At 50.3% G+C, this 24,608-nt stretch overlaps 1 protein-coding gene across 1 annotated transcript; it reads left to right on the top strand.

Annotated features, from left to right (window-relative positions):
• Nucleotides 1-1,424: 1,424 nt before the first annotated feature.
• On the top strand, nucleotides 1,425-20,689 carry LOC135879709 (C-type lectin domain family 4 member K-like). Its single transcript, XM_065405760.1, has 6 exons — nucleotides 1,425-1,571; nucleotides 3,682-3,798; nucleotides 12,974-13,081; nucleotides 19,274-19,408; nucleotides 20,183-20,334; nucleotides 20,684-20,689. Exons 1-6 carry the CDS (start codon nucleotides 1,511-1,513, stop codon nucleotides 20,687-20,689), a joined length of 579 nt encoding a protein of 192 aa, XP_065261832.1. The 5' UTR covers nucleotides 1,425-1,510.
• Nucleotides 20,690-24,608: the final 3,919 nt, after the last annotated feature.

Below are 24,608 nucleotides of genomic sequence, written 5' to 3'. Positions count from 1 at the left end.
GGCTACCGAGGCCGTGTCTCCGCTACAACGTTATGTCGGCGTTCAGCCACCACAGTTTGTGTATCGCTGGGCATGTGCCCACTTGGCTGCTTGTACCAGTGCTGCTCATACTCACCAGGAGTGCTTGTGTAACACACTAACCTTTGATTCCACACGTGCCCCCTCTCGTCCCATGTTACCGCCGGAGCAGTGAGCAGGTTCTGTCTCTTGGGACAGCAGAACTCCCACCTGTGGCTGGTCACACACAGGAAAAGATGCAGATTTGGACAGTCGTGGATGCCCATAGGATAGGGCCGGCCTTCGGGGCGGGCGATGTGGGTGACTGCCCAGGGTGCCACGGTTGGGGGCCGTGGTCAAGAGGCAAGGAGCAGGACACAGGCCTGGCCCCCAGCCTGCCCCTCACCGTGCTTTAGCGGGATGACGCTGGAGGCCCCACAACACAAGTGGTCCCCGGGCACAGAGCAGGACTGCCATGGCTGGGGCAGAGCTGGGGGCATCCCAGGAGGGGAGAGGGCACAGGCTTCCCCAGGCCCAGCCCCTCCGCTGCATGACCTCCGACAGCCAACCGCACGCGCGGCGCACGGGGATGATACCTTTACGCTCTCACCAGAGCCCCACCTGCAAGAGGGGGCCATAAAAGGCTGGGCACAGGGGGCTGGAACAATGTGAATAGTGGGGTGCTGAGAGCCACTGAACCGAACTGTAACCCCTGCATGTGATGGAAACCGCTTCCAGCCAGGGGGTGCGGCAGCCCCCCTAGATGCACCACCTATGGCCAGGCGCTGCCGACAGAACGCTGTCTTCCTCTTCCCTCACGCCTCCTTCCCCCATCCAACCGCCTCTCCCTCCACTCCCTTCCCCCTCGCCCTACTTCCTCCATCCGCCCGTCTCTCCCCTCCACTCCTCCCCGTCCTTCCCCATCCGCCCATCTCTCCCCTTCCCCTTCTTCCCCCATCCAACTGCCTCTCCCCTACACTCCCTCCTCCTCCTTCCCCAAACAACCGCCTCTCCCCTCCCCCTCTTTCCCCATTCATCTCTCCCCTCCCCTCCCCCTCCCTCCACCTCTCTCCTTCCCCTCCTTCCCCATCAGCCCGTGTCTCCCCTCCCCTCTCTCCCCTTCCTTCCCCAACCAATCACCTCTCCCCTGAACCACTCCCCTCACCCTCCTTCCCCCATCCGCCCGTCTCTCCCCTCCACTCCCTCCCCTTCTTTCCCCATCCGCCCGCCTCCCCACTCCCCTCCCTCCCTCTCCCCCTCCTTCCCCATCTACCCACCTTCCCAATCCCCACCCCCTCCTTCCCCCATCCAACCATATCTCCCCTCCGCTCCTCCCCCGCCCCATCCTTCCCCCTCCGACCGCCTCTCCCCTACACCCCACCCCCATCCTTCCTCCCTCACCTCCCTGCCCCTCCGCCAGGGCTGCTGTCAGAGGGAGACTCTAACCCAGCAGGCTGCTGAAAGGACCCACAGGCCAGTGATCAGGGGCTCGGCTCAGCGCGAAGGCAGCACAATGGTGGATGAGGATATCTATGAGAACATGGAGGTGACGGAAGCTGCTCCCCAGCCCAAAGGTAAGCACAAGAGGCTGCACCGGTCCCTGGACTCCCGCTGGCCTTTCCTTGGCTTTCCCCAGGGCTTGGGGACGGGGGGAAGGGAACCTGTTCCTCCAAGGACAAGGAGCAAATGGAGCTGGAAGTTCTGAGATAAGGACCAGGCTGTTTTCCTAAAGCTCCCAGCACAAGGGGCCCCTCTCAGTGCTTTGGCTGGGTGACCGGGCAACCAAATGGCAGATGAAATTCAATGTTGATAAAGGCAAAGTAATGCACCTTGGAAAACATAATCCCAACTATACCTATACCATGATGGGATCTGAATTAGCTGTTTCCACTCAAGAGAGGGATCTTGGAGTCATTGTGGAGAGTTCTCTGAGAACATCCACTCAATGTGCAGCGGCGTCAAAAAAGCCGAAGAGAATGTTGGGAATCATTAAGAAAGGGACAGATAGTAAGACAGAAAATATCATATTGCCTCTATATAAATCCATGGTACACCCACACCTTGAATACTGCGTGCAGATGTGGTCCCCCCATCCCAAAAAAGATATATTGGAATTGGAAATAAATAGACAGCCAGTTTAAAACAAACAATGCACAGTCAACCTGTGGAACTCCTTGTCAAAGGATGTTGTGAAGGCCAAGACTATAACAGGTTCAAAAAAGACCTAGATAAGTTCATGGCCAATAGGTCCATCATTGGCTGTTAGCCAGGATGGACAGGGATGGTGTCCCTATCTTCTTTGCCAGAAGCTGGTAATGGGCGACAGGGGCTGGATCACTTGATGATTCCCTGTTCTGTTCATTCCCTCTGGGGCACCTGGCACTGGCCACTCTCGGCAGACAGGACACTGGGCTAGATGGACCTTTGGTCTGACCCAGTCTGGCCGTTCTTACGTTCTTATGTTTGGTTGGGCAGGTGTCAGCTGAACAAGGGCCTGCTCCGGGGGTTATTTATCCCCTTTGGTTTCAGTGCAATCCAGATGCCGTGCGCCAGCTGTTCTGGTTTCAAGCACATGAAAGAAGCCCAGGAAGGTTCAGGAGACAGGCAGGGAGACAGGGCTGACGGAAGTGGAGGGTGCGGGTGAGGATGTGAGGTTCAGTAGGCAGCTGCAGCTACGCACCGAGCTCAGCTAGGCTCTCTGCAGCGGCAAAGGAAAACACAAGGGGAAAATGTAGTGTGCGTTGGGTGACAGAGAAGCTCCTCCCAGAATCTGTTTCAGGAAAGGCTGAGAACTGTAAACTCAGTACATTAGTGAAAGGCAGCTTCACCCTTTGGTTAGCGTGAGAGAAGCCACTTCTGCAATGTAAGGGGATTATCTGGGCATCTGAGTGTTGTCTGCTGATTCCCATGGGGGAGCGGCGCTAGCTAATGGCTGAGGCCCAGATCAGATAGGGAGGGGGTGTGGCAGGCTGAGACTTTCAGGGAGAGGAGAATCTGGCAGTCTTACGTCTCCAAGCAGCTGCCATTCACTTTTGAGAGACCAAATCCAGACCACACAGAGCACACTTACTTCTGTCTACACATAGATCCTGGCTCGAATGCAGCTCTAGTCTTCTCCCTTTAATGTGCAGGGCAGACACAGTCTTCTGGCTTTGCCCTGTGATTCGCCCCTTGGCTGCCTTGCAGTGAGGAGCCCAGCATCCTGGGGATGGGTTATTAGACAGGGATGCTGTAGAAAGGCCCTTCTGAGCCCACTGCTGCTGTCAGCCCCACTTTTCTCCTGCAAAGAATCATTTCCCCTCATTTCACTGCCTCATTGTTTTCATATTTCATAAGTTGTTTCAGGTTCCTGTTCTCATTTAAAAATGCTCCTTTGGGCCTCGACTTCACAAGCCCTAAACTTCCCTCTCAAGAAATGCTTAGGCAGGGAGAAAATCCGGCTCCCAGATCTCTCTCACAGGACGCCTGCCTGGCACTAGAGTCACTCCTGATTTAGGGAGAGTCGCTTTTCACATTGGAGTTCAGGTCGGTTCTGACCTTATTTGGCCTGAGTCCGCTGGTGCTGTTAACCACAGTCAGGGAATAGGAGGTTGAGCAGTTATTGGATTTGGGGGATGGAGTTTGCTCGGTCAGTGGCATTTGAACTGTAACTTTGCATGGAAACGTTTCTTCTTCTCCTTCAAGGAAATCCTCCCAAGACATCGGTCCCTTGGCGGCACAGGCCGGGGGGCATCGTTTCTGCTGTCCTTCTCCTCCTGAGTCTGGCCCTGGCCACGTCCCTCCTTGCTGTGAGGCTTCTATGTAAGTTCAACTGCAGCTCCAAGCCCAATGTTTGCCAACTTCCATACAGGCCAGCTGTCTCGATGGGGGGGGGCACCCCCACATTTCAGCAGAATATCGACCATGTTTCCAGTCTGTCCCTCCAAATAAATCTCCTACTTCAGGGAGTTCGAATGGAGTTGTAAGATCTTGCCCTGCTGGTTTGATACTAGCACAAACTTTCTAAGTCTAACGATGGTCCAGCACTGGCACAGGTCACCTAGGGAGGCTGTGGAATCCCCATCACGGGAGGTTTTTAAGGACAGGTTAGACACCCGCCTGTCAGGGATGGTCTGGGTGAACTTCATCCTGCCTGAGCATCACCTCAGTGACTTCAGATCATATGTGGCAACCCACATGCTCAACCTGCGCTCTGAGGGTCACGCTGGGTCCTTTCCTGACCACCTATCACCAGCATGAGCCTCAGCCCCAGGTCTCCTCATGGCACAATTTAAATGCCCTACGGAGAGACCGGACGGCTGAGTGGTTCGGGCGCTTGTCTGGGGGCTCAGACTGCTGGGTTTAATTCCCTGCTCTGCCAAACAGTCCCTGCCCTGGAGCCAGCAAACAGAGCTGAAAACAGGGAGTTGGAGTGGAGAGCTCTTGGAGGAGAGGGGAGACAAGCCCCTGTTCCTTAGGGGTACAGACGACTAAGTGAGTGGCACAGACGACTGGTGCCTCCCCATGCTGGGGGGCCACAATCTAAAGGGGAGGACACATGACCGCCCCACGTGTCTCCTCTGCTCAACGACCCCCGTGCCCAGCCCAGCGCCACCATGCACTCCCCGCCCCGCCAGAGTTACCTGCGGGGGGCTCTGTCCTTCTCCCGCTGCACCTCCCCCTTCCCCCCAGCACATTCGGCCGCTCTCCCTGGCAGCTGGGCCGGGGCGAGGAGCAGGAGGGAGCTGCGTCTCATGCGGCTGAAGCCGGTCGCTCCAGGTTACTGCTCTGTGCAGTGCAGCAGCTGGCTGAGAGAGTCTGGCTGGGGGCGCGGTGCTGGGTCACCCCCACCAGGGCCCCGCTGCTGGGGACAGGGGCCGAGTGAGCCGGAAACGTGCCGGGGGGAGAGGGGACTCCAGCTTGCTCAACCCCTGTCCCTGGTAGCCTGGCCTGGACGGGGTAGCCCCCGCCACCTCCCCAACCAGGCTCTCTCAGGCAGTCTCTCTGCACAGAGCAGAGACCCTGAGCGGCCAACATGAGAAGTGGCTGGTCCTGTCCCTTCCACTCCCTGCCCGGGCCTGGCTGCTGCAGCAGGAGAAGGACAGAGCCTCTTTTCCTCCTTCCCCGCCCGTGACATGCCAAGCAGAAATCGGGGGGGGGGGGGCGCTTCACCCTGCACAAACCCCCTATGCGTCGCCTCTGGCGAGTGGGTTCTTGAAAGTTTGCTTGCTGGTTTGTTGTGTTCAGTTTGCAGAGGCTGGTACGGGCAGTGCGCTGAGAGATGCAGAGCCTATGATCACATCAGATCGGGGTGGGGCTTCCCTGGTTAGGGGGCCTATAAAGGTAGCCAAGCCGTGGCAAAGAAGCCAGCAAACAATTGGAAACAGGGGAGTTAGAGTGCAAGATTGTAAGGAGAGTTTGGGGGAGGGGCGGTGGCGTTCTGTTTTTGTGTTGTGTGGGGTTTTCTTTCTCCTTAACAGGCGCTTAGGCGGGAAGGGTGTGACAGACACAGAGGTAGCAGTGGTAGTGACCCAAGCAATGGAAGAGACAGTGAAGATTACCAGATGTGGAAGCTGCGGGATGTACATGATCCTGGAGCAGGTACCTGAAAAGAGCTTGTTTGCATGAATTGCCACCTGAGAGAGCTGATGGAAGAGAAGAGCCGAGGTTTGGAGATGCAGGTGGAAACTATGGTTGAGTTTTGAAGGGGATTCGAGCAGATGATGGAGGGAAGGCGAGAGGAGGCTGAAGGGAAAACTCAAGACTGGCAGACCGAAGCTGGACTAGAGGACTCGGAGGGGAGACTGCTGGGTGAGTAAAGTGGCCAGTGGAAACGTGATGATGAGAACCGGGTAGAGGAAAAGACCAGCTAGTGAAGGAGAAGTAGAGCTCGGGAATAGGTTTGCTGAGTTGGAAAGTGAAGAAGGCTTGCAGCAGGGAGTAGCAGAGGGTGGGAGGGCCTGAAAGAAGAGAAGAGCAGCTAGTCCTACAAGAAGAGGGGAAGAGTCAATGTACATACCCAGAGTTCGGAGCCCAGGAGGACAGAGGATGACTTGCAGTAGATCGCAAGGAAGAACAAAAGACAAGAGGACTTGCATGCAGAAGGAACGGGAGGAAGGCCGGAGAATGGCACCAACACCAGGAAGAAGCAGGTCTATGTGATTGGTGACTCCTTACTAAGAAGAATGGACAGGCCTGGCACCAGAGCTGATCCAGAGAACAGAAGGGTGAGCTGTCTGCCGGGAGCTAAGTTATGGGATGTGGACCTGAGGCTGAAGAGGATCCTAATGTAACCAAATGTTACAGGGACAACAGAAACATGGCGGAATAGTAGCGAGGACTAGAGTACAGGGAATGAAGCGTATGTGCTGTTCAGGAAAGACAGAAATGAAGGTAAAGGTGGTGCAGTAGCATTGTATATTGATGTAAGCAGAGTCAGAACGGGCTCTACCCTGACATCTGGTGGTGAGCTGTGGAGAAGGACTTCAGGGGCTGATCTCGTTTGCATGGGGACACCCGCCTTGCCTAGCATGATGGGACTGCTTGCCCAAATGGTCACTTTGGCTGCTGTGGGATCCCCAGTCTCTTTGTTATTGGGCAGGAGTAATGAAGTGTTGTTATGCTGGTAAATCAAGGACAGTAGACCTTTTATGACGGAGGGACTCACCCTCAATCAAGTAGCACTCGCAAGGCAAGGTACATGGGATCCAAAACCCAGTGCATGGAGAGAGGCTGGGGCCAGGTGTTTGTACCCGGTAGGATGAGTTCTCTGTGAGGGTCCTAAACAGCACTTTGTCTCCTCTGTCCATGGTGTAATAACAGAGCTAATTTTGACTCCATCTGGAGTCTTGACATATGCTGCAGAGCTGAATTCACTGATACCTAGATCTCAGCATTAGATCTACTTTGGGCTAGTGGTGCACCAGCCCTGAGGCTCCCCTACTAACAGCTGAAGTTACTAAGAGCTGAAATCACTGAGAGTTGTGTTAAGTAGTGGGGGGGCCTGAAGACATATTGGTGAGCGGGTAGCCGGATGGCTAGTGGAGAGGAGCGGCTAGCAGGACAGCTGGCAGAAAGGAGTGGACCATGGTGAAAACTACAGCAGAACCCCACCGAGAGGCGTGGCAATCGGTTGTCGGCAAGAGCAGCGGAGCACGTAAGGTGCCCCCCCATATGTTGACCTGAATTTGATGGGTTAGTTTTTATGGCTTGCCACTGATCGCATCCGACCAGAAGATTTATAGGTTCTTATCCAATTCAGACTACAGAGTTCTAAAACTCAGAGAGTTCTGTTTTGGGAGAGGATTCTCGGGGTGCTTGGCAAGAACACATACACTGAGGACAATACCAAATTGATAAAATCTTTATTGCCATTAACAAAAAAATAAGGAATGCAATGAAACTTATAACTGCAAAATAGTAAATAATTCCAAAACTCCTGGTGGTAACATTTCTATTATAAGTACCTTAACCTAACATACTCACACCCTTCCTTGAGAACCTGGTAATAGGAGGTGAAGGACCAGCCTTCCTCCTGGCATGCCCGATTAGATGGTGGTGCTGGCTTCCCCAATGGTTAGGAATGTTGAGTGGTTATACTACACTGCACAAGCTGAGCTGATAGCGTGATAGAAGATAGGATAGATAGATAGAAGAAGACAAGAACTAACTCCAAAGCAGCTACAAGAAGAAAGTTTAAGAAAAGAACTAACTAAGAAGCTCCCCCAAGAACTCGCTTACAAGGTATTTTATAGGATCCTGACCTATGTAATTCAGGCCCAACCTACTATACCCAAATCTTGTTTCCGTACCCTAAGAAATGTATGGGGACCCTTCTCCTATAGGTTAGTGGGTTATGACACTTACTTTCTAAATAGATTAATAAGTATTATCTCACTCCAAAACTGCCAACCTAGGCAATCATGATGACCTCAAGTTGTGGTGTACCCTGCGGTTACCAACCAGTTGTAGAAGCCGGATAAAACTAATTCTACTTTTTGCTATACAGCAGATCTTCCAGATCTTACAGGCCGATAGGCTTCTTCCATTTCAGCAAAACGAATTATTAGGAAACACGTGCCTCAACACATCCTAGATTCCAAGGAATTAATACTGATAAAATATAAGAATAAAATGGATTAATTTCAGCAAAAGAAACAGTAATTCATACGGCTGGCTGGATTAGTAGGGTATAACAGCTAGCAAAATAATCCTATGGGTTACACAGCTAGCGGAGAGGAGCGGCTAACAGGACGGCTGGCGGAGAGGAGTGGCCCGCGGTGAAGACTGCAGCAGAACCCCACGGAGAGGCGTGGCAATCGGCCATCGACACAAGCAGCAGAGCATGTAGGTGGCCCCCATACCTCCACCCCTTCCACCCAGACTGGGAGGTAAACTCTGCAGATGAACTTCTGAACTCTGGGGGGGCTGCACTGACCAAGGACAGAAACTGTGGGTGTGGGAGGGGTGACTTTTGGGTTGCTGGACTCAAGAACCACTCTGGGGCTGCACTGACCAAGGACAAAAACTGTGGGTGGGGTGACTTTTGGGTTGCTGGATTCAAGAACCAAAAGGAGAAGGACACGGCCCCATCTGCTTGGGGGTGGGTCTTCTAGTTTATGGTTTGTGTTTATGAACCCTAGTTGTGGTGTTTTAATGCTGAGTTGTTTACCTCATGTTATTAAAGATTTTTGCTACACCGACTCTGTGCTTGCGAGAGGGGAAGTATTTCCTCTTTGAGGCGCCCAGGGGAGTGTGTGTAATTTCCTAGGTCACTGGGTGGGGGTTCGAGCCGGTTTTGCATTGTATTGTTGAAAGGGAACCCCTATGTACTGAACCCGGCCCTTGCTGCTGTCAACTCGGCCTGGCAGAAGGGTTACATTAATGATGAGATAGACTGACAGTAAAGAAATTAGAAGTGCTGGAATGGATAAATCAGAGACTGTTTGGGCCAAAATCACTTTGGGGAAGAAAGCTACCAGAAGCTCCCCTGAGATAGTGCTTGGGGTCTGCTACAGACCCCCAGGATCCTATGCGGATATGGATAGAGACCTCCAGAATACCTTTAATGAAATATATACTCCTGGGAGCTGTGTGATTATGGGAGACTTTAATTTCCCAGGTATAGATCGGAGGACAAGTGCTAATCATAATGGTAGGGCCCTACACTTTGCTGGGTGTGAGAGCTGACAGATTTCTTCTCCAGATAGTCACCAAACCAAGAAGAGGTGATGCCATTTTAGATTGAGTGTTGGTGAGTAGGGAGGACCTCCAGAGAAGAGCTGGTTGTATGGGACAACCTTGGTTTGCGTGATCATAAGCTAATTCAGTGTCAACTAAATGGAAGGATAAACAAAACTAAGTCTGCAACCAGGGGCCTTGATTTCAAAATGGGAAACTTTAAAATATTAAGGCAATTAACTAGGGGAATGGACTGAGATGAAGCACTCAAGGATCTGAAAGTGGGGGAGGCTTGGAATTACTTTAAGTCAAAGTTGCAGAAGCTCTCTGAAGCCTGCATCCCAAGCAAGGGGAAAAACTTCCTAGGGAAGGGTTGCAGACCAGGATGGATGAACAAGCGTCTCACACAGGTGATTAAGAGAAAGCAGAAATCCTACTAAGAATGGAAGATGGGATGGATCACCAAGGAAAGCTACCTCTTGGAGATCAGAAAGTGCAGGGAAAAGTGAGAACTGCCAAGAGCCAAGCAAAGCTGGACCTTGCAAAGGGAATTAAAACCAACAGTAAATGGTTCTATAGCCATATAAAAAAATAGGGACTGCCCAACACGGAGGATGTGTTGGAGATTGAAGATAATCTAGGCATGGGCAAATGCCTAAACAAATACTTTGCCTCCGTTTTTAATAAATGGAATGAGGAGTTAGGGGTAGTGGCAGGCTGGTTAAAGGGAACGAGGATATGGAAGTAGAAATTACCACATCTGAGGTGGAAATCAAACTCGAACAGCTTAATAGGACCAAACTGGGGGGCCTGGATAATCTCCATCCGAGAATATTAAAGGAACTGGCATGTGAAATTGCAAGCCCACCAGCATGGATTTTTAGTGAATCCATAAACTCAGGGGTCAGACCCAGTGACTGGAGAATTGCTGATGGAGTTCCTATTTTTTAGAAACAGGAAAGAAGTGAGCCAGGAAACTACAGACGTTTTAGTTTGACCTCAATTGTATGCTCGGTCTTTGAACAAATTTGGAAGTAGAAAGTAGTTAGGGCAGGGGCGGGCAAACTACGGCCCGCGGGCCAGATCTGCCCCCTCAGGGCTTTGGATCCGGCCCGCGGGATTGCCCCACATGGTGCCGCAGGACCCGTGCCGCTCCGGGAAGCAGCCGGCACCACGTCCCTGCAGCCCCCGGGCCGGGGGGGTCAGAGAGCTCCGTGTGTTGCTCTTGTCTGTGGGTACCTCCCCCGAAGCTCCCATTGGCCAGGAACAGGGAACCGCAGCCAATGGGAGCTTCGGGGGAGGTACCCACAGGCAAGGGCACTACACGGAGCTCTCTGCCCCCCCTTCCCCGGGGGCCGCAGGAACATGATGCCATCCGCCTCCCAGAGCGGCACGGGGCCGGGGCCACGGCAGGCAGGAAGGGAGCCTGCCCTAGCCCCAGTGCATGCCACTGCCACCCCGGAGCTGCTCCAGGTAAGTGGTGCTGGGCCGAAGCCCGAACCCCTCCTGCACCCCGCACCCCAACCCCCTGCCCTGAGCCCCCTGCTGCACCCTGCGCCCCTCCCGCATCTCAACCCCCTGCCCTGAGCCCCCTGCCGCACCCCTCCTGCATCTCAACCCCCTGCCCCGGCCCTGCAAGCAATTTCCCCACCCAGATGTGGCCCTCGGGCCAAAATGTTTGCCCACCCCTGAGTTAGGGGCATAGAGGTTAACAGTAAATGGGATAAAATACAACACGGTTTTACAAAAGGTAGATCTTGCAAGACCAACCTTCTCTTTCTTTGAGAAGGTAACTGATTTTTTTAGACAATGGAAATGGAGCAGATCTCATCTGTCTGGATTTCAGGACATTTGATACAGTTCCACATGGGAAATTATGAGTCAAATTGGAGAAGATGGGGGTTAATATTGCTGTTAATCCCTACGTGCATGACCTTGCACTTTGCACTACTGAATTTCATCCCATTTCTAGTACTCCAGGTTTCAAGGTCATCCAGCTCTACTCGTATGATATTCTGGTCCTCCTCCACGCTGGCAATACCTCCCAACTCTGTGTCATCTGCAGATTTCATTAGCGCACTCCCCTTTTTGTGCCAAGGTCTTTAATGAAAACGTTAAATCAGATTTATCCCAAGGCCAATCCCTGAGGAACTCCACTAGTAACCTCCCTCCAGCCTGACAGTTCACCTTTGAGCATGACCCGTTGTAGTCTCCCATTTAACTGGGTCCTTATCCACCTTTCAATGGGATCGGGAAGGAATTTCCCCCCAAATCAGATTGGTAGAGACCCTGAGGTTTATTTCCTCTGCAGCCTGGGGCACGGGTCACTTGCAGGTTTCAACTAGTGTAAATGGTGGATTCTCTGTAACTTGAAGTCTTTCAATCAGTAACTCAGCCAGAGGTTATGGGCCTGTTACAGGAGTGGGTGGGTGAGGTTCTGTGGCCCGCAGGAGGTCAGATTATGACCATGATGGGCCCTTCTGGCTGTAAGGTCTATGAGACCTGTCTCTGCCTCAGTTCTCCACCTGTAAAACGGGGGGAGGAGACTTCCCTACTTCACAGGGGTGTCGTGCGACATTAAATAACATATTAAAGCCTGTGAGGTGCTCAGATACTGCAGTGAAAGGAGCCAGAGGCGTACGACGGATCGCGGGAAAGGTTCCGCAGACAGCACTTAGATCACAAGTCTGTTGATGATGCACAAGCTGGAAGAGAAGCTGCTCCCTGGGGCATCGCCGTGTTGGCCCTGCAGCGCTAAGGGGAGTGAAGGCTGATTTTTAGGGACAGATGCTCTGCAGGTGTCAATCGAAGTAGCTCCTCTGAAGTCAGATTGACACCATCTGAGCGGCTGGCCAGTAGTCCTGCAAGCCCAGATCCTCAGGGCATTTGGGCTCCTGGTTTCCATTGGAATCACTGGGAGTTTGGGGCCTGAACACCTCTAAGGGTCTGGGCCCCCAGTTAGCAGACAGGCCCCTGAGACACGCCAGGAGCGGAGCTGTCAGGATGGTTAATAAGCACTTGGATGGCCACAGTGCCCAGAAGCTGCACCCAGGTCCTGCTTTTCATAGCGCTAGGGGCTGCACAAACACACAGGAAAATGAGGTCATAGAATCACAGAACCATCGGGTGAGAAGGGACCGCAGGGGCATCCAGTCTAACCCCTGCCAAGATGCAGGATTTGTTGTGTCAGACCCATCCCAGACAGACGGCTCCAGCCTCCTTTTGAAAACCTCCAGTGAAGGAGCTTCCACAACCCCCCGAGGCGTCTGTTCCATCCAGGGCCAGCTCCCGGCACCAGCTTGTCAAGCAGGCGCTTGGGGCGGCCACTCCGGAGAGGGGCGGCATGTCCAGCTATTCGGCGGCAATTCGGCAGACGGTCCCTCACTCCGGCTTGGAGCGAAGGACCTCCCGCCAAATTGCCGCCGCAGATCGCGATCGCAATTCTTTTTTTTTTTTTTTTTGGCTGCTTGGGGCGGCCAAAACCCTGGAGCCGGCCCTGGTTCCATCGTCCTGCTGGTCTGATAGTGAGGAAGTTTTCCCTGAGATTTAATCCCAATCTGCTCTGCTGGAGTTTGTAGCTCCCTGCTCCAAAGAGCTAACACCCTATGTTAAGACAATGTAACATAAACCAGGAGAGAGCCCCGAACGGGGCCTTGGCTTTGCCTGTGTCCCTCCTCGGGAGGGAAGGTTTCCAAGATTAAAATAAAAGAACTCATAGGGAACAGGCTCGCACTCGGAGCATATTCCTTCTCCGGGCGTGGCTGGTCTCCAGCCGCAGTTCAGTTCGGTTGCTGACCTGCAGACATGTGATTTCTAGATCTCCGGGGACAGAGCAAGCTGCAAGCGGTTGAAGAAGCGGTGCAGAAACTCCAAGTCTCTCTGCAGCCTGACAATGCCTCGGACGCGTCAGCAAAGGGATCGGACAGTAAGTCGCAGGACGAGGGTCTTAGGCATCAGGGTCGGCTCCCCTCCCTTGGCCTGGAAGCTGAGCACTCTCCGGCCTATAGGGATGGTGGGTGCCTGGCATCCTCCTACTCCCCTCCATAGACTTCCCTGCCAGGTGGTCCCGTCCCCCGTCTAATGAGCTGCTGCTCTGCCCCTTCCTCTGCCAATGGAGGCTCTGCTCCCAGGGACGGGCGGCTGCTCCAGCTTCCCTCCTAGCTCCCTTCCTGGCAGTGGCAGGCTGGCTGCATCCGCCCCACGGTCCTAAGCAGGATGCCTAGTGGTCACATCTTCTGTCCTTTCCCTGTTGCTCCCTTCGCCCCATAGTTTTCACCATGGCCCTGTATTGTCAGGATTGCATTCGCGGGACAGACGGATGCAGCTCATGAGACATACAGGGCCGAGTTCAGACCCTGCTGTAAGCAGGACGTCAGTGGAGCTGCACTTGTGAGTCTCAATTCCCCCCCAGTCCCTGAGCCCTTCCTATGCAGCTCCAATAATTTGGGAACTGCCACAGTCCCATTGCTGGAGGCAGAGCACCCCCTTGTGGCCACGTCTCACAACGCTCTGTCTGTCGGGCACAGGGCTGCACATACAAACCGGTCCATGGATCAGGTTATTCAGCGTCCAATCAGAAGATGGGCCTGAACTAAACCCCGACACAGAACACGCCGGAAAGCTGGGCTGTTCAAAATCCCGGCCTGGAGCCCAGGGCCATGGCTCGGGTCCATGGATGTTCATAGATTCATAGATTCTAGGACTGGAAGGGACCTCGAGAGGTCATCGAGTCCAGTCCCCTGCCCTCATGGCAGGACCAAATAGTGTCTAGACCATCCCTGATAGACATTTATCTAACCTACTCTTAAATATCTCCAGAGATGGAGATTCCACAACCTCCTTAGGCAGTTTATTCCAGTGTTTAACCACCCTGACAGTTAGGAACTTTTTCCTAATGTCCAACCTAAACCTCCCTTACTGCAGTTTAAGCCCATTGCTTCTTGTTCTATCCTTAGAGGCTAAGGTGAACAAGTTTTCTGCCACCTCCTTATGACACCCTTTTAGATACCTGAAAACTGCTATCATGTCCCCTCTCAGTCTTCTCTTTTCCAAACTAAACAAACCCAATTCTTTCAGCCTTCCTTCATAGGTCATGTTCTCAAGGCCTTTAATCATTCTTGTTGCTCTTCTCTGGACCCTTTCCAATTTCTCCACATCTTTCTTGAAATGCGGTGCCCAGAACTGGACACAATACTCCAGTTGAGGCCTAACCAGAGCAGAGTAGAGCAGAAGAATGACTTCTCATGTCTTGCTCACAACACACCTGTTAATGCATCCCAGAATCACGTTTGCTTTTTTTGCAACAGCATCACACTGTTGACTCATATTTAGCTTGTGGTCCACTATAACCCCTAGATCCCTTTCTGCCGTACTCCTTCCTAGACAGTCTCTTCCCATTCTGTATGTATGAAACTGATTGTTCCTTCCTAAGTGGAGCACTTTGCATTTGTCTTTGTTAAACTTCATCCTGTTTACCTCAGACCATTTCTCCAATTTGTCCAGATCATTTTGAATTATGACCCTGTCCTCCAAAGCAGTTGCAATCCCTCCCAGTTTGGTATCATCCGCAAACTTAATAAGCGTACTTTCTATGCCAATATCTAAGTCGTTAATGAAGATATTGAACAGAGCCAGTCCCAAAACAGATCTCTTGCAGCCTCAGCTCTGCCACATGCTGCAGGTGACCCACTCACAGCTCACAAGGTGGGAGCGATTGGGAAGAGGAGGCTGGGGAGATTGGGGGGACAGGGCTAGAATTCAGGAGTGCTGGGGTCACTTCCCAGCTCCACTGCAAACTTCCTGTGTGATCTTGGGCACGTCTCCCTGCACCTCAGTTCCCCAGCAGGAAAATCATCCTTTATTTCTCCCACCTAGAGTCGATTTTGACTGTGAGCTGTTGAGAGCAGGGACTGTCCCCTCCTGTCCGTACAGCGCCTGGCACAGAGGGGCCTGCAGGTGCTGCTCATAGACTTTAAGGTCAGAAGGGACCAATATGGTCATCTAGTCTGACCTCCCGCATGATGCAGGCCACAAAAGCTGACTCACCCACAACAGAATCTTCCAGCCTGCGACCCCTGCCCTATGCTGCGGAGGAAGGCGAAAAACCTCCAGGGCCTCTGCCAATCTACCCTGGAGGAAAATTCCTTCCCGACCCCAAATATGGCGATCAGCAGAACCCCGAGCATACAGGCAAGATTCTACAGCCGGACCCTCATTTTACCCGCGATGGCCCGTTAATGCCTATTTGACTAAAATCACATTATCCCATCAAACCATTCCCTCCATAAACTTATCAAGCCTAATCTTGAAGCCAGAGAGGTCCTTTGCCCCCACCGTTTCCCTCGGAAGGCTGTTCCAAAATTTTACCCCTCTGACGGTTAGAAACCTTCGTCTAATTTCAAGCCTAAACTTCCCCACGGCCATTTTATATCCATTCGTTCTCGTATCCACATTACTACTAAGCTGAAATAATTCCTCTCCCTCCTTGGTATTAATCCCTTTGATATATTTAAAGAGAGCAATCATATCCCCCCTCAGCCTTCTTTTGGTTAGGCTAAACAAACCGAGCTCCTCGAGTCTCCTTTCATAGGAAAGGTTTTCCATTCCTCGGATCATCCTAGTGGCCCTTCTCTGTACCCGTTCCAGTTTGAGTTCATCCTTTTTAAACATAGGAGACCAGAACTGCACACAGTACTCCAAATGAGGTCTCACCAGCGCCTTTTATAACGGAAGCAGCACCTCCCTGTCCCTACTAGAAATACCTCGCCTAACGCATCCCAAGATCGCATTAGCTTTTTTCATAGCCACGTCACATTGCCGACTCATAGTCATCCTGCGATCAACCAGGACTCCGAGGTCCTTCTCCTCCTCCGTCACTTCCAACCTATGCGTCCCTAACTTATAACTAAAATTCTTGTTAGTCATCCCTAAATGCATCACCTTACACTTCCCACTATTAAATCTCATCCTATTATTGTTACTCCAATTTACAAGGTCATCCAAGTCTCCCTGCAAAATATCCCGATCCTTCTCCGAATTGGCAATACCTCCCAACTTTGTGTCATCCGCAAACTTTATCAGCCCACTCCTACATTCGGTTCCGAGGTCAGTAACGAATAGATTAAATAAAATCGGACCCAAAACCGAACCTTGAGGAACCCCACTGGTGACCTCCCTCCAACCCGACAGTTCCCCTTTCAGTACTACCCGCTGCAGTCTCCCCTTTAACCAGTTCTTTATCCACCTCTGGATTTTCATATCGATCCCCATCTTTTCTAATTTAACCAGTAATTCCTCGTGCGGCACAGTATCAAACGCTTTACTAAAATCTAGGTAAATTAGATCCACCGCATTTCCTTTATCTAGAAGGTCTGTTACTTTCTCAAAAAAGGAGATCAAGTTGGTTTGGCACGATCTTCCTTTCGTAAACCCATGTTGTAATTTGTCCCAATTGCCATTCACCTCAAGGTCCTTAACTACTTTTTCCTTCAAAATTTTTTCCAAGACCTTGCATACTACAGAAGTTAAACTAACAGGCCTGTAGTTACCCGGGTCACTTTTTATCCCCTTCTTGAAAATAGGAACCACATTAGCTATTTTCCAGTCCATCGGTACCTCCCCCGAGTTTACAGATTTATTAAAAATTATCGCCAAGGGGCTTGCAATTTCTCGCGCCAGCTCCTTCAATATTCTAGGATGAAGATCATCCGGTCCACCCGATTTAGTCCCATTTAGCTGGTCAAGTTTGGCTTCCACCTCTGATACTTTAATGTCAATTGCCCCTCCTTTATTCCCCTCTGTCCCGCTCCCTCTATTCCTAAGCCCTTCATTAGCCTTATTAAACACCGATGCAAAATATTCATTTAGATATTGTGCCATGCTTAGATTGTCCTTAATCTCCACTCCATCTGCAAGCTTCAGTGGCCCCACTTCCTCTTTCTTTGTTTTCTTCCTATTTATATGGCTATAAAACCTCTTACTATTGGATTTAATTCCCCTCGCGAGGTCCAACTCTACACGGCTTTTGGCCTTTCTCACCGCATCCCTACATGCTCTGACCTCAATAAGGTAGGTTTCTTTGCCGATCTCTCCTCTCTTCCATTCTTTGTACGCTTTCTGTTTTTTCTTAATCGCCCCTTTGAGACGCCCGCTCATCCAGCTGGGTCTAATTCCCCTGCCTACTGACCGTTTCCCCTTTCTCGGGATACAGGCCTCGGACAGCTCGTGCAACTTCAGCTTGAAATAATCCCAGGCGTCATCTGCCTTTAGATCCCTAAGTATGTTAGCCCAATCCACTTCCCTAAGTAGTTGCCTTAATTTATTAAAGTTGGCCTTTTTGAAATCGTAAACCTTAGTCACAGTCATAGTTTTATTTCTGTTAACCCTTCCATTTAGTTTAAACCAAATTAGCTCATGGTCACTCGAGCCAAGGTTGTCCCCTACAACCATTTCCTCAACGAGGTCCTCACTACTCACCAGCACCAAATCTAAAATGGCATCCCCCCTCGTCGGTTCAGCTACTACTTGATGAAGGAATTCATCTGCTAGCACGTCTAGAAACATCTGAGCCCTATTATTGTTACTAGCATTTGTTCCCCAATCTATGTCTGGGAAGTTAAAGTCCCCCATGATCACACAGCTCTTATTAGTTTTTACTTCCTTAAAAACATTAAATAGTTCTCTGTCCGCATCCAGGCTAGATCCCGGCGGTCTATAGCACACCCCAAGCAGTATCTCAGGGGAGGCTCTAGTAGTTCTTTTACCCAGTGTAATTGTTGCCCAGACAGACTCCGTCTTATCCATTCCATCACTTATTATTTCTTTACATTTTAGCTCATTATTGACATACAATGCCACACCCCCACCTTTACCTTTTTTCCGGTCATTCCTAAACAGCACATACCCTTCCATACCTGTACTCCAGTCATGACTACCATTCCACCACGTTTCGGTTATTCCTACGATATCAGGTTTCATTTCTTGGACCAGGAGCTCCAATTCCTCCATTTTGTTACCTAGGCTTCTCGCATTGGTGTATAAACATCTTACCATATGCTGTCTATCCTTTCTCCCATTAGTTATGCACTTTGGTACGGACCCAGTAGTGTCCATCTGCCCCCTCCTTCTTATGTCCAATTCCCTACCCCTACCTATATCTGTGCTTTTCTCCTCGACCTCTTTTTCAGTGTTGGAATCTGGCGTGGAGATCAACTGGACATCTCCCAACCGTCTCCCCCAAGTTCCTAGTTTAAAGCCCTTTTGATGAGATGAGCCAGCCTCCCTCCCAGAAGTCTATTTCCTTCCCTACTCAGGTGAAGTCCATCCCGCGAGAACAGCTGTCTGTCCCCGAAAGCCTCCCAGTGGCCATACATCCCAAAGCCCTCCTTATAGCACCACTCCCTTAGCCAGCTATTTATCCTCACAATCCTGTCTGCCCTTTGCTGTCCTTCTCTAGGAACAGGCAGAATCCCACTGAAGATAATCTGAGCCTCGACTTCCTTAAGCGTCTTCCCCAGCCTGGCATAATCTCCCTTGATTCTCTCTAGCGAGAACCTAGCCGTGTCATTCGTTCCTACATGAAGGATGATCAAGGGGTTCTTACCCGCTCCTTTTAGGATCCTTTTCAACCGCAGGTCCACATCCCGTATCTTAGCGCCCGGCAGACAGCACACCCTTCTGTTTTCCGGGTCCGCCCTGGTCACAGGCCTGTCTAACCTCCTCAGTAAGGAGTCCCCAATCACATAAACCTGCCTTTGCCTGGGGGCAGCGCAATCTACCAATCTATCCCCTGTTCCCTGCGGCCGTAACTCCTGTCTGTCTCTATTTTCCCTTATAGTCCCCCTATTGCCATCCTGTATCCTCCCGGGGCCAAGTGTTGATGCTACTTCCATCAACTCCTCCCCCCTGTGTATTGGACTAGCTGCCCTTCTTTTCTTCCTCTGCCTCCCACCATCAGGTACCACCTGCTGCGTCCCCTCCTCGTTAGCCAAACACCCAAACCTGTTCCTGAGTTCTATTTCCCCCTCACTAGCCCTCCTTTTCCTTGGCCTGCTCTACTACACGTGCTGATAATCAAGTGTTCTGCATCTCCACTGAAGTCGCTGTGACTTTCTTCTAGGTCTGCAGCTATTGGATGAAGCGCAGGCAGGAGTCCGGATGCTGAAAGCCCAGCTGGGTAATGTCAGTGCAGCGTATAGAGAAATCCAGATCCATTTGGACGGTGCAGCGCGAGGAGCAGTGCAAGATGGCTGCAGTACGTACTAGCTGCAGCGCTGGCTGGTGCCGTTTCTCCTGGTGCTGAGGATGAACGGTGGATTTCAGGCTCCAAGTCTGACAACGCAGCGCCTTTCACCAGCACCGAGTTCTCTTCCATTAAAAATCACCAGTGGCTGCACCTGGGCCCACACCGTGGTGATCAGTGTGGAGTTAAATTACACCCTGGGCCTCGTTAGCCTAATGGGAGCACCCAGCTACCAGCTCTTCTTAGATGCTCAAAACCCGTCACGGCACAGGCAAAAAGTGATACTGGCATTTCAGCGTATGGGGCGTTACTTTCAGAACCATCACTGAGCCAGCGCCCCCGGCAGGGTGTTGGGGGAGGTGCCAAAGTGCAAAAGACCCGAGACCTTCACCAATCAGGGAAAATTGTTGATACAGAACCAGGGGCTGTTCCACCCTGGGCAGCTGCATTCCCCCTCCTGAATTCCCCCTGCCAGCTCAGCTGAACAGTGAGTCTCCCCTTTCCCATTACAGCCGTGCTGCTCTGCACTGGGACCAGCGCCCATGCTCCAGCCCAGATGCAGCTGCATTTCAGTGCTCTGGGAGTCTGCTTTCTGCAGCGCTCTTCGGGATCCATCATGTGGCCACAAAAGTTACTTATTGTGATGCTGGAGAATCAGGATTCAGAAGCTCCCTGGGCTTGGGGGCAGCTGAAGGGCAGGGGAAATGCAGCACTAGAAACCCTGAACTCCCTGCGTGTGTCCCTGTGACTTTAGCCTGGGCTTCTCACCTCAGTCTCTGCTCCTAGGTGACGTGCTGACAAAGCTCCCCAGGGGCTGGAGGTTTTATGGTGGGAACTTCTATTACTTTTCACAAAGAAGAAAGTCGTGGGACGAGGCCGAGCAGTTCTGTGTGTCTCAGGACTCGCACCTGACCTCTGTCTCCTCCCAGTCGGAACAGGTGAGTGCAGGAACCTCCTAGGGGCTTGGACAATGGGTCAGTGCCTTGTTTCATACCAGAAGGAGGTGGAAGGGGGCAGCTGAGGTTCCAATTCTGCGACATGCCTTGTGGCAAACTATCGGAGAGGATGCGAAGCCTTGGTACCTGACTCAGGGCATTCACCCATCAGTTTAAAAGCAGAGATGGGCAGAGGAACAGTGCCAGGATCTGGACTTCCCAGAGTCTGAGGTGTCGGGGGAGGGGGATTTGGGGTCAGGCTCATTTCTGATTTTCCCTACTTCCAATGTAGCATTTCCTGCAAACCCAATGACCTTTCCCAGTGGTGACCCGCTTTGATCCCTCTCCCCAGGCCTGAGCTCCTGCTGGACAATCTAGAAGCCTGGAGGGCTTGTGTGCAAGGGGCCATGCACCTCATAGACTCATAGACTTTAAGGTCAGAAGGGACCATTATGATCATCTAGTCTGACCTCCTGCACAACGCAGGCCACAGAATCTCACCCACCCACTCCTGTAACAAACCCCTAACCTATGCCTGAGTTATTGAAGTCCTCAAATCATGGTTTAAAGACCTCAAGGTGCAGAGAATCCTCTAGCAAGTGACCTGTGCCCCACACTGCAGAGGAAGGCGAAAAACCTCCAGGGTGTCTGCCAATCTGCCCTGGAGGAAAATTCCTTCCTGACACCAAATATGGAGATCAGTTAAACCCTGAGCATGTGGGCAAGACTCACCAACCAGCACCCAGGAAAGAATTCTCTATAGTAACTCACATCCCACCCCATCTAATATCCCATCACAGACAATTTGGCATATTTACCTGCTAATAATCAAAGATCAATTAATTGCCAAAATTAGGCTATCCCATCATACCATCCCCTCCATAAACTTATCAAGCTTGGTCTTGAAGCCAGATATGTCTTTTGCCCCCACTACTCTCCTAGGAAGGCTGTTCCAGAACTTCACTCCTCTAATGGTTAGAAACCTTCGTCTAATTTCAAGTCTAAACTTCCTGATGGCCAGTTTATATCCATTTGTTCTTGTGTCCACATTGGTACTGAGCTTAAATAATTCCTCTCCCTCCCTGGTATTTATCCCTCGGATATATTTGTAGAGAGCAATCATATATCCCCTCAGCCTTCTTTTGGTTAGGCTAAACAAGCCAAACTCTTTGAGTGTCCTTTCATAAGACAGGTTTTCCATTCCTCGGATCATCCTAGTAGCCCTTCTCTGTACCTGTTCCAGTTTGAATTCATCCTTCTTAAACATGGTAGACCAGAACTGCACACAATATTCCAGATGAGGTCTCACCAGTGCCTTGTATAACGGTACTAACACCTCCTTATCTTTACTGGAAATACCTCGCCTGATGCATCCCAAGACCGCATTAGCTTTTTTAACGGCCATATCACATTGGCGGCTCATAGTCATCCTGTGATCAACCAATACTCCGAGGTCCTTCTCCTCTGTTACTTCCAACTGATGTGTCCCCAATTTATAACCAAAATTCTTGTTATTAATCCCTAAATGCATGACCTTGCACTTTTCACTATTAAATTTCATCCTATTACTATTAATCCAGTTTACAAGGTCATTCAGATCTTCCTGTATGATATCCCGGTCCTTCTCTGTATTAGCAATACCTCCCAGCTTTGTGTGATCTGAAAACTTTATTAGCACATTCCCACTTTTTGTGCCAAGGTCAGTAATAAAAAGATTAAATCAGATTGGTCCCAAAACCGATCCCTGAGGAACTCCACTAGTAACCTCCTTCCAGCCTGACAGTTCACCTTTCAGTATGACCCGTTGTAGTCTCCCCTTTAACCAGTTCCTTATCCACCTTTCAATTTTCATATTGATCCCCATCTTTTCCAATTTAGCTAATAATTCCCCATGTGGAACCCTATCAAATGCCTCACTGAAATCGAGGTAAATAGATCCACTGCGTTTCCTTTGTCTAAAAAATCTGTTACCTTCTCAAAGAAGGAGGTCAGGTTGGTTTGGCACGATCTACCTTTCGTAAAACCATGTTGTATTTTGTCCCAATTACCATTGACCTCAATGTCCTTAACTACTTTCTCCTTCAAATTTTTTCCCAAGACCTTGCATACTACAGATGTCAAACTAACAGGCCTATAGTTACTCGGATCACTTTTTTTTACTTTCTTAAAAATAGGAATTATGTTAGCAATTCTCCAGTCGTACGGTACAATCCCTGAGTTTACTGATTCACTAAAAATTCTTGCTAATGGGCTTGCAACAATTTCATGTGCCAGTTCCTTTAATATTCTTGGATGAAGATTATCTGGGCCCCCCGATTTAGTCCCATTAAGCTGTTCGAGTTTCACCTCTACCTCGGATGTGGTAATATCTACCTCCATATCCTCATTCCCATTTGTCATCCTACCATTATACCTAAGCTCCTCATTAGCCTCATTAAAGACTGAGGCAAAGTATTTGTTTAGATATTGGGCCATGCCTAGATTATCCTTAACCTCCACTCCATCCTCAGTGTTTAGCGGTCCCACTTCTTCCTTCTTCTTATTTATATGGCTATAGAACCTTTTACTATTGGTTTTAATTCCCTTTGCAAGGTTCAACTCTACATGGCTTTTGGCCTTTCTCACTTTATCCCTACATGTTCTGACCTCAATAAGGTAGCTTTCCTTGCTAATCCCTCCCATCTTCCACTCCTTGTAGGCTCTCTGCTTTTTCTTAATCACTTCTCTGAGATGCTTACTCATCCAGCTTGGTCTACAACTCCTGCCTATGAATTTTTTCCCCTTTCTTGGGATGCAGGCTTCTGATAGTTTCTGCAACTTTGACTTGAAGTAATTCCAGGCCTCCTCCACTTTTAGATCCACAAGTTCTTCAGTCCAATCCACTTCCCTAACTAATTTCCTTAATTCTTTAAACTTAGCCCTTTTAAAATCAAAAACCCTAGTTCCAGATCTATTTTTGTTTATCCTTCCATCTAGTTTGAACTGAATTAGCTCATGATCACTCGAACCAAGGTTGTCCCCTACAGCCATTTCTTCTATGAGGTCCTCACTACTCACCAAAACCAAATCTAAAATGGCATCCCCTCTTGATGGTTCTTCAACTACTTGGTGAAGGAATCCATCAGCTATAGCATCCAGGAAAATCTGAGCCCTATTATTATTACTAGCACTTGTCCTCCAGTCTATATCTGGGAAGTTAAAGTCTCCCATGATCACACAATTCCCATTAGTGTTTACTTCATTAAAAACATTAAAGAGGTCTCTATCCATATCCAAATCAGATCCTGGTGGTCTATAGTACACCCCAAGCACTATCTCAGGGGAGGCTCTAGTAGCTTTCTTTCCCAATGTGATTTTTGCCCAGGCAGACTCTGTCTTATCCATTCCATCACTTCTTATTTCTTTACAGTCTACCTCATCCCTCCCAGTTTGATATACAATGCTACTCCACCACCTTTGCCTTTATTTCTGTCTTTCCTAAACAGCACATAGCCTTCAATACTTGTACTCCAGTCATGACTACTATTCCACCATGTTTCTGTTATCCCTATAATATCTGGTTTCACTTCCTGCACCAGTAGCTCTAGTTCCTCCGTTTTGTTACCTAGGTTCCTCGCATTAGTGTACAAACATCTTCATTTTTGCCATTTGGCTTCACTGACATTCTTAACCCGATTAGGCACAGACATTCTACCACTAGTATCACCTATTAGACTGGCATCTTCACTACCCTTCCTCCTTACGTCCATTCTCATACCCACGGCTGTATCTTTTCTTACTTTGTTTTCTTCCTTCTCAATGTTAAATTCCGGCGTGGAGATTACCTGGACATCTCCCAACCATCTCCCCCAAATTCCTAGTTTAAAGCTCTCTTAATCAGTTGTGCCAGCCTCCATCCTAGAAGCCTATTTCCGTCCTTACTCAGGTGAAGTCCATCCCGAGAGAACAGTCCTCTGTCCATGAATGCTTCCCAGTGGCCATACATCCCAAAGCCCTCCTTATAGCACCACTGCCTGAGCCATCTGTTGATTGCCATAATCTTGTCACGCCTTTGTTGCCCTTCTCTAGGAACAGGCAGAATCCCACTGAAGATCACCTGAGCCTCGATTTCCTTAAGAGTCTTCCCCAACCTGGCATAGTCTCCTTTGATACGTTCCAGCGAGAATCTAGCCATATCATTTGTTCCCACATGAAGGACAATCAGCGGATTCTTTCCCTCTCCCGTTAGGATCCTTTTCAGCCTCAGGTCCACATCCCGTATCTTAGCACCCGGCAGA

The sequence above is a fragment of the Emys orbicularis genome, chromosome 5 (genome assembly GCF_028017835.1).
Source record: "Emys orbicularis isolate rEmyOrb1 chromosome 5, rEmyOrb1.hap1, whole genome shotgun sequence".
Taxonomy (NCBI): Eukaryota; Metazoa; Chordata; order Testudines; family Emydidae; genus Emys; species Emys orbicularis.
The sequence above is the reverse complement of the archived record's forward strand: the minus strand, read 5'-3'. Positions and strand labels throughout refer to the sequence as shown.

Coding starts and splice junctions, on each gene's coding strand:
- LOC135879709 (XM_065405760.1), top strand. CDS start 1,511: ATGGTGGATGAGGATATCTATGAGAACATGGAGGTGACGGAAGCTGCT. Junction 3,799..12,973: donor CCTTGCTGTGAGGCTTCTAT/GTAAGTTCAACT, acceptor TGTGATTTCTAG/ATCTCCGGGGACAGAGCAAG. Junction 19,409..20,182: donor AGCAGTGCAAGATGGCTGCA/GTACGTACTAGC, acceptor CTCTGCTCCTAG/GTGACGTGCTGACAAAGCTC.